The 12,735-nt window shown below is 41.6% G+C and overlaps 1 protein-coding gene across 5 annotated transcripts in view; it reads left to right on the plus strand.

The window, feature by feature from the left end:
- Positions 1 to 12,735, plus strand: part of LOC127064829 (synaptogenesis protein syg-2-like) — a 169,206-nt gene that overhangs the window by 113,756 nt on the left and 42,715 nt on the right. For all 5 annotated transcript variants that reach the window (XM_050996433.1, XM_050996424.1, XM_050996444.1 and 2 more), the window contains one exon: positions 8,921 to 9,071. In XM_050996433.1, coding sequence (XP_050852390.1) covers positions 8,921 to 9,071 — 151 coding nt within the window. The remainder of the gene's footprint in view (positions 1 to 8,920; positions 9,072 to 12,735) is intronic.

Consider the following 12,735-nt stretch of genomic DNA (forward strand, 5'->3'; position numbering starts at 1 on the left):
GTATTTCGAAACTTTGACGACGTAGACTGGAATTTCTTTCCCTTTATAGATTATTTCGTTCATTTAAATCAACTACTCGATCGATCGATCGACCGATCGACCGACCGATCGATCGATCGATCGTGTTACATACGGATAAAGATAACAGGAGATTAATATATCTATTCTACGTTTTGATTTTCTCTATCGAAAGATAATCTCGAGTGGCCGCCAGTGGAGAACCACTGGCACGAAGCAGTGGACGCAATCATAATCTGCCTGGTACTCGAGAGCCGGTATAGCCGCACACCAGATTCCATATTTCCCATTTCCATCCCCGCCCCATCTTCTCCTGTCTTTTACCCTGACAGTCGTTCGCCCAAGCACCTTCATCCTTTTCTCCTTACCTACACTATACGAGTCTACGTGTATCCGTGACCGGATCGCTTTTCTCAAACACCAACGTGTTTTCTTTGTGTTGATAACGTATACGAACGAACGAACTCTACGTTAGATTCCTTTGCTACGTTAGGCATTTCCCAACGACAACGACGACGACGACGACGACGACGACGACGACGACGAGGACGTTGTCGGATATGTGCGACGAAAAATGCCTGAGAAAATTCGCTTCTGGGCGTGGCAGGAGCCGCCGTTGGCAACGTTCGGAAATGGGTTAACAACGCGCTACCGACCATTCGAATTTCCTACCTTATCCGATAAAATATTTTTCTTGGAGCCCCTTCGAGCATTTCTACTTCGACGTTTGACCCTAAAATAAGAATCTTTATTCTATCGTTCGTTTCCAGTAATATAATTCTTATTCTCGACTTCGTCGTTTTAAAATAAGACGATGACTACCTGATAATTGACGCTAATTAGCGTAAACGAGATAACACGGGTGAGAAGAATCGTAAACCTACTCTTTGCACGAAGCAATTAATTTCATTCGTGGCTCACGCGACACGTGAATACTACACGTAGAGTTCCGTAACAGTAGTGGGGAGAGGGAAAAACATGCCGAGCGTGGCACGCTTTTAATATCGTCGGACAGCTAGTATATTTTTTTCTACTTCTCTACGTGCTTTCTGCCAACCGTTGACACAAGCGGATGCTTTTAGATTGTTATACCTAATTCCTGAAACATTTTGCGTTGAGAGATACGAGACTATAATTTAACCGGCGCGAAATGGTTAAACCTGTGATGCCATTTGAAAAATTTTCATTGTCGTTAATTTAGGCAAGCATTCGTGTATTTTTTATAAACCATCAGAGATTATCATCGAAGCGAGCTGTCACTCTTTTACTCTCATTAATGGATAAGAGAGAAGAAAAGAAAAGAAAAGGGAAAGCATTAAGAGAGATAGAGAGAAATCATCTCTCCCTACGACCGACATTAGCTCGGAGTAACACGACCAGATGACAGCTTTACGAGAGAGACTAAACTTTTAACGAGCGCTTCTTTACGTCCGGCTCTTTTTTCTTTTTTCTCCTCTTTTTTTTCTTCTTCTTTTTTTTCATTCTTCCCCATTCTCGAAGTTGCCATTCCTATTGCCGCGCACCGTTCGTGATTTCATTTTCTTTTTTACTTTTTTTTTCTTCTTTTTTTATTGTCTCAATTGCTTTAGAATGAGAGAAGCTGGTATAAAGGGAATTGAAAGGAGGAAACTAGTAATCGATCTCTCTCTCTCTGTCTCTCTCGATGTTACAAGCTTTAATTCGCCCTTTAATTCGTCCCAGTTTACAAAACTCAAATTGCAAAAAGAGGAAAAGAAAGAGAAAAAGAGGAAGATTACTCTTAACGCGTATAACTAAGCTAACACACCCTTAAGAAATTTTTCCATAGCGAAGAGAAATGAGAGTACAAGTTAAAGGGAGGCACGTTTATATTCGGTAGGGGAGAAAGGACAAGGGAAATCTTTTTGCGTGGGCACAAGATCGATCTCGCCGTCTGTGTCGCGGACGAGCGAACCGTGTCTCCCATAAATTTGCATCCCCATCGTTTTGTCCTGGGCAAGCTCGAACGCGCCAACACACGGAACGCCATGCGCAGTTGCTGCATAGACTGTTACGCAAATGCGTGGACGTTAGCTCGCATCTCTGCGCTCTTGCGCTTGCGCGAATACGTATGAAGCAGCTCGGTGAGTAATTACGACGAGATAATTACACGAGGAACGTGGAATATTCGGAATGCGTGGAAATTGTGAAATTGCGCGGCATTGAAATCCGTGGCTAGGAAATCTCGTCAAGAGTAGGATTTTAGTTCGAAAATGTACGTCCCTTGTTCTATAACATTCTCTATCCTTTTCTTTTTCCTTTCTTTCTTCTTTTTTTTTTTAATTTCTTTTTTGTCCTTTTTAAATTTTATTTTTCATATTTTCTTTACTCCCTTTCGTTTCTTCCTTCGTCTGAAAACTATCGACGAGGATAATTAATTCTCAGAAATGGTCGACAGCATGGCTGGAAAGAAAGTGACAAGAAAGAGAGGGGTAGAGAGAGAGAGAGAGAGAGAGAGGTAGAGAGAAAGAGAGGGCTGATACGGCGAGTGCGAACACCGTCCCTTGAGAGAATTATCGGCCAAGTACCTTACTTCGAAAAGTCCGACGTGCTTCAAACTTCTTCGTGGTTGAACGTCGCTCCTCTGCATAACCGCTCGATCGTCCCCGAAAATGTAAGTGCCTGACAAGAATATCGCGTGTTTCAAAGTATATCAGACTACACCGCTCGCATACGAGTCGCTATAGTTTCCTAAGAATTTGATGGCCGACCGATTTCAGTCTTGCTTTTCTTCCGTCGAGATAAAATTCCTTACCCGAGTAGGAAAGTACGAAATGTAATAATAACACTCGGTTAGGAGTAGTAGCGTGCGACTAATTCGCAAGCTCGATCGGGAACATTCCAGTGACAGAGCATTTATATAAACGACCTTGCCGAGCTTTGTTACGCGTTTCTACTCGAGCACAGTCGTCCTATTGTGTTTAAATGCAAGTACATAAATAGAACTCGAAGTAATACCGGATCTTCTCGTTCGTAGTTAGGTAGTAACTCTTTTAAACTTTCAGTTTTACTCTGAACGATTAAGCGCTTTATATACCATGTACTACTACTACGTAAAATATCCAAGAAAGCGTTTGTGTGCGTTCGCTAAATGACTACCACTTTTTTCTGTTTTACGACGATAACCCGTAGACGCTGATCTTAAAGTTTCTTAACTCTGTATCTACTCCTTCCACCATTCTTTTTTTGGTTTATTAAAATTTCGTAAAGGTGCGACGTGTCTTCTGATTAACTTTGTAAGAAAGTCACGTCTCTGTGTGTAAAGGTAAGAAAGAAAGAAAGAAAGAAAAAAAAAGAAAAAGAAATAGAAAAAAACGTCTCCCTCGCGAAACATCGACGTTTTAATTTGTTACATATTTTTTCGCCTCATAGAAATAAAATGAAGTCCGGCATTGCGGGCGATTTAATAAAAACTAAACAACGGCGTAAAAGGTATTCCTTCTTTTATTATAGATCTTAATCGAATATGCGTGGGAATTTTATACATCTGTTACAAATGGTCTTTAAAATTGGCAAGCCTGTTCCTCCGTTCTCTAGCGTTATCAATACCGAATGACGCTATTGTCGAATGGTTAGGGAAAAGGTATTTCTATCTCGAGAACGTAAGTGACACGTTTCCAGGGTTCGATGTGACACCTTTTCTCAAATCTAACAGTAAATAACAAATGGTACTTACTTGCGCATCGATTCGACAATTTTAACTATATTCGCCTGAAATAAACGCTTTCTGTTCTATCACGATATTTCGTAAATCATAAAATCTCGAATATACTGGAAGGTTGAATGTTTGATCAATGTCATGCGTCATAAAAAAGGTCTTTTCAAAAAATCCACAGAATTTTCTTCAGTCGTGAATCGAAGAACTCATTCGAGCGGAGTCTTACCGGACTGGTTGGTTGGTTGGTTGGTTCGATTTGAAAAATCGTGAAATTGCAATATAAGGATCGTATGGCAGAATATTTGTCAAGGGATCAGGAAGGAGTTAGAAGAAGAAAAAGAAGAAGAAGAAGAAGAAGAAGGAGGAGGAGGAGCAGAAGAAAAGGGAAAGAGAGAAGTGAAAGAGAACACGAATCCGAAGGATTCCGACTTCCTACGGGAATCCTTCGATTCGTTCGAGCGTACTATGACCGAAGATAGACGCGACGTCGTCGTGTCTCGATTTGAATTAAACGAGAGAATTTTCAAGTTGCCTCTCGGGCATGAGGACCTCCCGTTGTTACATTACATACTTCCGACGTTATAACGGAACGATATCCATTTTCGATGTTCGTACGTGAGTGTCGATTGATTAAAACGGAAACGGAAGGGAAGATCGTTCTGTAGAGACTTTATAAAACTATGATACGAGTCATCGGCAGCTCTGTAGGTGAAATGTCATAACGTCCAATGGACGAATATCTAGATATAAAAGGAAACGAAGAAAAACGAATTTCCGTTAGACTTTTTCACTTTTATCTCTTCTCCTGTAAATTTTATCCTCTGGTACGGTACGAATGCACTTTGTACCAAATTCCTTTTACGCGAAATAAAACTGTAACATCCAACCTGCGCGATCTTACATTATCAAATTTAAAGTCTTCGCTATGCGAATCCGTTTAAAAGTTTTTTCATGAATTGTCACGACAGAAACATAAATTATTACGTGACGAGATCTTTCGTTTAGTTTTCCCATCTCATTACCTGTACAAAAGTATCTAACCAGCTGGTACACCGTACTACTTCGAGCCATATTTCGCGCGAAAATCTACGGAAAAGAGGCTTGCGGTAGCGAAACGATTTATGGAAGACGTTAACGATGTTCTATAATAGCCATCTTCGTCATACATTCTCATCTCTCGTTTTCTTGGTACCTTACACCGGACGCTGATGGCAGAATTACACCATTAGTATCATCCTCTCGACAACGACATCCTCAAGACTCCTTCCATCCAAGTAGCCTAATGTTTTATTTTCTCGCTGTTGAGGATCAATCCGTCGGGAGTAAAAACATATTTGGGAAATGAAAGATTGCTCTGCTAGTATATAAGGATACTAAGCCGTAGGATAAGCTTCTAGTGTCGGCGACGACGATGAAGAAGAAAGAATAAACGTTGAAAAAGCGACATCTTCGATGCTTCCCTTTCTCTTTGTCTCTTCATTCTTTCTCTTTTCTCTTCTTGGATATTTCCTAAAATTTCCAACGACTGAGTTGGATTTCAACTACGATACACGTTTGTCCAACTACCGTTTCGTTTCTTCGTATTTTTGTTTAAAAACGGACAGTAAACTGAAAAGATGCACGTTTGTGTGCAGATAATAAATATGTTGGTAGGAATGTTCTTCTTCTCTCTCTCTCCCTCCCTCTCTTTCTCTTTGCCTCTTTCTTTATCGAAGACCTATATCCCCGAGCAAAACTCGAATCTGAAAAGTAATCGCTCTTTGAAGTCTGCCGCTGAAAGAAGTACGTACCGAATGAAGAGTGTTCTTCGTATGCTTCAGCAACATACAGTTAATAGGTGAAAGCTAACGCTCGTTACTTCGAATTGAAAGAAAACATGGAAAAGGGTATGGAAATGATAGCAAACAAGTAAAAAGAGAGGAGACAAGGATTTTACTTCTACGTGGCGATTTTGTTCTGTAAACGGTCATTTTTTCCTCTTCAGTCCGGTCCACATTTTCCTGTGGGAAGTCGGGATGGCAAACAGGAACTTCATTAAGAGTGGCCGAGCGCTCATCTCTTTGAAGTTGGTTAGCGAGCAGAAGAAAATCAAGGTACAAAAAGCAACGGCGATGGTATATGGTGGCACGCTTGGTCGCCTTCGGTGGCGAACAACACTTTTCTCAAAAGCCAGCGTCTACGACTTACACCATCAACCACGTATCTCGGCTTTATACGTACGCACCGTTTACCGAGTGCTTCCTTCGGTTCATCGTAGATCGTGCAAGCTTGTATCTCGATTGGACACGATCCTGTGTCCTCCGTTTCGATGCTCGACTCTTCTCTCAACTTCCCTTATCGCGAAAAGCACAAACGTTTCTCGCGGTAAAAATTCTTCAACGTTATTCGTAGCTTCTTCTTTCATTCGGTTACGTTGAGAAAACGTCCCCGAGCAATCGAACCTTCCACTCGAGAGTCGAATTTATAGTGCGAGATAAACGGCGTGCGCACGTCACGAGCGCGTCATCTTTGAAAATCGTATCGAGAAAACCTCCCGTATACATCTTACCCGTCTCTTCTCTGTTTGTACACGCTTTATATGGTAATCCGTTCGCGATCCTCCGTTCGCGGGAAGTCGTGCGAAGCGAAGAGAGACAGAAGCGTTACCGTACGCCGTAGATAAAGTATGGCTCCTCGTATATTAAAAAGCAGAGAATAGTTTTGAGAGGATAGTAGGAAAGTGTATTCGTTTCCGGGTTGACGATGGTACGTTCGAAAGCGGAGCGGGTTGCAAAGCGGAGTGGTAGAGCGGGAGCAAGCAAAGTTGTGCGGCTTCTCGACACTGTCTGACCCGCGGATTATCGGCTTACCGAGCTAGCACGCTCGGGTTATTTCTGCACGTGGGGATGGGGTCGACCTGGATGAGGTTCGAGGTTTGAGATCGGAGGAGGAAGAGGAGAGTCACTCGTAACACTGATTTCTGGTATCTCTTATCGCGGTACTTTCGAATCGATCGCTGAACGAGAATGACCGGGAGTTAGCACGCTTGTATTTTTTAACCTGATATTATCCATGTAGCTCTAATATCGGCGTTCGTTCCAATGATCATGTGAGAAATCGATAGAGAATACATGGGGAACGAGATAGATGCATATAATATAAGGTTATAGGTGCTCTTCGACGCTCGATTTCCATTATGCTTTCTCCGTAGCACGAAAGCTTCGGTTTCGGCTCGTCTGTCGGGAATTTCGCTGACAGCCTTCCTTTCGAATGCTTGTTACTAATACATGCTACTGCGAGCAACATACGTTGTCGGCCACACATGTGTTCGCGCTGTATCAGCGTGACAATGTATTCTCGGCAGGTCGTCGATTCAGCGACGTTCCATAAAGAGTTGTGCTCCTTCCGCCGTGTCGAAACGGTATTACTTTTCCTGTTTGCGTGGTGCGGAATCGGAAGACCGGATGATGGTAAGGAGCAAAACGCGAATTCTGCGCGAATAAAATCTGGACGGAAGCACGTCGTATCCTTTAAATTTCTTCACCGGGTTAATCTTGGAATTCCCGTTCGTCTCCTACGATATAAATAACAGAACCGAGATAAGAATATTCAATATTTATTCTTTCGTCGAGGTCATCTCAAACGGTGATGGAATCCTAAAGTAAAAAAAGAATGCTCATAATATTTATCATTGGGAGCGTTGTCTCTTAGAACAAAGAAAGATGACACTTTTAAGAGATAGACTATAAAAGATCTCGCGCCCCAGGATTTCTCGTTTCTGAAAACGCTTTTCAACGTTTACCGTTTTCCTCCTCTCCCTCTCGGAGCAACAATGGCGGAAAGATCACGCGAAGCAGCTACGCGGCGACGCATGCTTGCCACCCTTCAGGACTCATAATGCACCGGAGGCAGCCCAGGGGAAATTTAGCAGACGCCGTGAAAACCGTTGTTTTATACGCTTATACCGTCGTACACGCGAGACTGCCTCGGCCGTAGGTAGATATAAGGTAGGTAAGGTAAGGCAAGGTAAAAGCATTCGTGATCCCAGCAGCGAGTAACTCCATTAACGTTAACTTCACGTCCCTCTTCTCTCTTCTCGTCTCTTCTCGCTTTCTCTTACCTCCTTCCTTTACCCACAGATAGCCTTCGACCCCACAGACTCACCCAAGAGAACTAGCCAAGAGTGGTCAACCGAAGGAATATCAGGAATAACAAATACTATCTATTTATCATCCTCCTACAAATATTTCTTCTAATAATTCTTCTTAAACGAGGATTCTCTTTTTTTCGTCTCCTGCCAGCGTCATCTCTTTTTAAAATCAAGAAATATTTTTGTACAAAATATTTCTTACCTCGCTGGACGTCTCTCTCAAAATGATACGAAAGCGATACCGTGAAAATGTAGGGAAAGAGAGAGAGAGAGAGAGAGAAAGAGAGAAAAGAGAAAGGCGGATAGGAACTAAAAGTAATAAGGGAGACGTAACAGCTTCGTCGACTCGCACCAAGCGAAACTGCCGTGGAACAGTTTCTAGGAAATTTGGTGTCAGCACACGTTTTTACGTGCGTGCACTTTCCATAGTCCCTTGCGCGCGTTCCTTGTTCTATTAAAATATATCAAGGTTATTTCCACGAAGAATAATTTTCTTCCTTAGAGTCAGCGAATATTCGAAAAGGCAAAATCCCGCGGTCTGCTGGAATTAGCCGGCGGGGTCGAACGAGTTGACAAATTCACAGATATTCAGAGGGCTCGGTCTCTCTCTCTCTCTCTTTCTCTCCCTCTCTCTCTTCCTTCCCCTTTGGACTCTTTAATATCCGAGTCGGAGCAACGGAAAGTCAAGGGGTGGAAAGATTCACGTTTTCTGGGGCGCGAAATCGCAACAGGGTCCTTCTCCGTACTGAGTCGCGTCTCGACGTTCCCTGGATTCTATCTCAAGAGATCACCGAGCGAACGAAACGACCACGCGATAATTTTCTACTCACGATGGCCATATTTTCTCTTAAAAAAAAAAAGAAGAAGAAAAAAGAAAGAATGAAAGAAAAAGGAAAGAAACAAATAAAGAGTAAAAAAGAAATAGTCCAGAATAAGAAACGAAAAAGTTTCTTTTCTTCGTTCGGACCTCGAGAACGTAACCGTGCATTTTCTTTCTTTTTCTTCTTTTTATTCTTTTTTTTTTGTCAGGAAAATTCCATTACGTTGAACGACGACCGAGAGACGACGTTAATTCTATCGACGATTTCACGTTACAGGTCCAGCTATCCCCGTGAGGGCGGTTCTTCGAGGTACGGCCGAGCTACCCTGCGATATTCGTCCACCACGACACAACGACTCGACCGTTTCGGGACACGACTCTGCCATTTTGGTCGTCTGGTACAAGAACGACATGACACCCATCTACAGGTGAGTGCGACCGGATCGATCTCTCATGTTCCTTCTACAACATAGCCTTCCTCCTCTTTACTTCCCTCGAGGTTAAGTTACTGCCTCGAACGGGAGGGGAGAAGTATAAAAAGGCTACTAGCCTGAATACGCAACGTGACTTGCGCTCGTTAAGCTCGACGATAAGACCATGCTCGAAGAAAGGAAGCTTTCTCCTCTTTCTTCGTTTCTCTCTAGCGTCGCTTGCGTTGCCCGCGTATAGATCTAAGTATTTATATACTACATACACGAGCACCATTTCTATGGCTACCTGCGAATCTAAACGACTATTAAAAGTGTCCACGCCGATTTTTCTTCGTACAAGGATCGACGGGGAAGAAAAGAAACGGAAACAGAAAAAAGCTAAAAGAATAAACAACTTAGCGTAACGAACGATCCTCGCGAATACTGGCAATAAACCGTAACCACTGATATATGTATCTACGGAGTAATGCGGCTACCGATGTCCTTGATGAATTTCGTCACGTGAGCCACTTGGCTTAGGTATGTCATCCGTTCCGGAATTACTCCGCTAAGCCGGAGTCGAGAGATAATGGAGTCGCATGCTACGTAGTGAACGACCGAAGGAACGTTGTGAGGGAGTACCGTGAGAGAAGGCCGTGAAGAAACATCGTGAGTAACGAAGAGAAGGGTAAATTCTCTGTAGAAAGAGGGGAAGGTTAGCTAGGTGCGAGAAACGGTAGCAAGATAATGGCGTGTCACGAATAATGCGATTTAAGTGCGACGGTTTCCTCGAGTGTCGCTCGCAATTATGTGCTTGGCTAATGATAAAATTGTATCTCGGTTTTCCACCTAGATATTTTTATTTTTATCACCCTTTAACCTGTCAAGTACAAAGAATAACATCTACCGGGATAAGGTAAACTTTTGTTTTGCTCTTCCTCGATTTTATAGATAAAGAGTATCTATGTACACGGACGAACAATTTTCATTCTATTCCCTTACTACTTTTTCCCAAGTATCACCAATCTTTTATACCATTTTTCCTCTGGATTAGCGGAATAAAAAAAAAACTCAAAGAAAAAAAGACAGTCCAAATCCTTGTTATGTCTTTCCCTGATTTCAATCCGTACGCCGGCATGAACACGGATAATAATTTTTGATTCCGTTCAAAGCCGATTATAACGCAAAATCGGCTTACCTGAAAGACGACCGTTTTGTAATAATAAATTTGCATTGTTTAGTTTTTCATCTTAAACTAGATACATTCGATTTAATCGTACAATATGTACGTGCGTTGTTCCGTTTTTATCATTGGTTTTGTCAAAGGACACGATAGTTAACACATCCAGATAAAAGACGTGTAAGTAGTTATCGCGTGAAACGCTTTTCGAAATTGCACTCGGTCGTACTTTTCAACGTCGAGCTAATCATTTCCTTTCTTTCAACGTCGAACGTTACGAAAGATGCATGACAAGGTATTAAAGCTAACTCGCAAACTAATTCCACACGCTGTTTTACTTAACACGCCGTTTCAACTGGGATTGATTTCATCATATAGCCACAAGTACGGCTCAAATGCTATAACGATTTCCCTCAATGATATCTTAGAAATCATTACCCTTGCGAATGAAGCACTGCAAGTGCTCAACGTCCGTATCAATTGTAATTCGCGAACAAGAGCCTGTATAGGGCTTACCGAGAAGAGGATTTTATATACAGCATAAAGGTAGTCACTGTGAATGAATACTACCAAGTTTGTATTACATTGTAGAGTTGCCATGATACGAGATAAATAAACGTGAAATAAACGTTTGGAAGAAAGAAAAAGAAAGAGAGAGAAAGAACGAAAGAAAGAAACCAAAAGAAAAAGTAAAATAGCAACAATTTGGAAAAGAATCCAAAGGGGACCTTTTAACCGCGATATCGAAACTTTACAATAAAAAGAAATAAGAACAAAAAAGCTAGTCTTTTCGTGTTATTAGCTCGATTACTTTCCTTGAAGTAAAATTTTCACGTTATCGCACGCAAAACAACGGGTTTGTGAACTTTTCTTTCGACTTATCGCGTTACCGCGTGATCTTTATGGCGACTAAAATGTTCGTTTACTCGGTAGATTGGAACACTTATACTCGAGACATAGCTAGAGTCAAGCTATACGCTTGTGTGTGTGTATATATACATATATATATATATGTATATATATGCGTGTGTATGTTTATACGTATACGTGCACGATTATAGATTCGTTCGCAGTCGCGGAGCCTCCACCGACTCGAAGGAGTTGCTTCGAAATGCGGTGCAGTAGTCGTGCCGAGTTTATAGTCGGACAAACACGGGGAGGAGGTACCTATATCGGAGCAGGTCAGGCACGTAGTTTGACCGAAGTTAAGTCCATTAGACAATGCAAAATGTAAGACTTAAGTCTTAAGCCTATCGAGCGAGAGCCGAGCGTTGTTTGGTTACTACCACGGAGATGTAAAGCTCGAGCGCGGAGTTGCCTGTAATTGGCCGATTGGCTTAAGTCTTAACTTACAGGCTTATTCATTGTTCGCGGAACGTTCTCTACGTACATGCATATATACAAAATGTTATATGTAAGAGTTTTAGTCTTTAAGGATATATAGAACTCATTAAGTTAAGTAACAAGTGCTCAGTCGACATAGATCGAAAAATAATCCTTGACGAAGTTATAAATAGTATTCCATTTTTTTTTTTTTTTTCATTACGCGAACGACTTACATTTTCCTATAGAACAAATATGATCGTAATTATGACTGAAAGAGAACTCGTAAATGCTCCGCCAGCCCGTAGATAATTACAAGCTTTCATTCTATTTTTATCGCCGTCGATAATGAGAACGTTCGTAACACGTTTTATCGATCTTCGACAATTCATCTCGTTATTGTTCTCTCCCGAAAATAAAATACGTCAATCATCTGCCACGAATGATTGCGTATGTCATATCAAAGTGATGTAATATTTATCTATCGACAAAAGTCAAATATACGATCGGAATCCCTAACTAAGTTTCTTTTGGAAGCCCACTTAGGTTTGATGAAAATAATATATTTAGTTAGAAAGCGATCCTATTTGCGCGGCAATGTTCTAACGTCTAAGATGTGATAACACGACAAATTTCATTCTTGTCAAATTTATTCCCTCTCGTTGGCGAACGTCATTTCCGCTTCAATCTAATATTACTGACGTACGTGCATACGTTACAACGCCCTACCATGTAGTTTATAGGTACCTACATACGTCCTGAAATCCCACCAACAAATTGCACTTTCTAACGCTACGTTAAGCAAAATGTGCGAAACGCGATATCGGTTTGGTGGGTAAACGCGCGTGATCCGCGACGATCAGTCATGTAATTCTTTGTCGAGCGTCGTCGAATCCCTTTAAAATGTTCTAACGCCTCGATATTTTTTTTCATTCGCTCGGCAAGCACGTCGAGATATAAAAGAGATTCCATTCGATATTTTCATGGCGTTCGTTAAATTCGTTGGTGCTCTCCCTTACTCTGGAATTATCTTCTTCGTTGAATCGAACATTTTTGTTTTTTCTTTCCTTTTCTTTTCTTCCCTGTTCTTTTCTTTTCTTTTCTCTTTTTCTATTTTCCTTTTTTTTTACGAATACGCTAACTCTTCTAACGTCGCTTGGCATTCTCATCACGTTCTCT

Source organism: Vespula vulgaris, chromosome 1 (genome assembly GCF_905475345.1).
Source record: "Vespula vulgaris chromosome 1, iyVesVulg1.1, whole genome shotgun sequence".
Taxonomy (NCBI): Eukaryota; Metazoa; Arthropoda; class Insecta; order Hymenoptera; family Vespidae; genus Vespula; species Vespula vulgaris.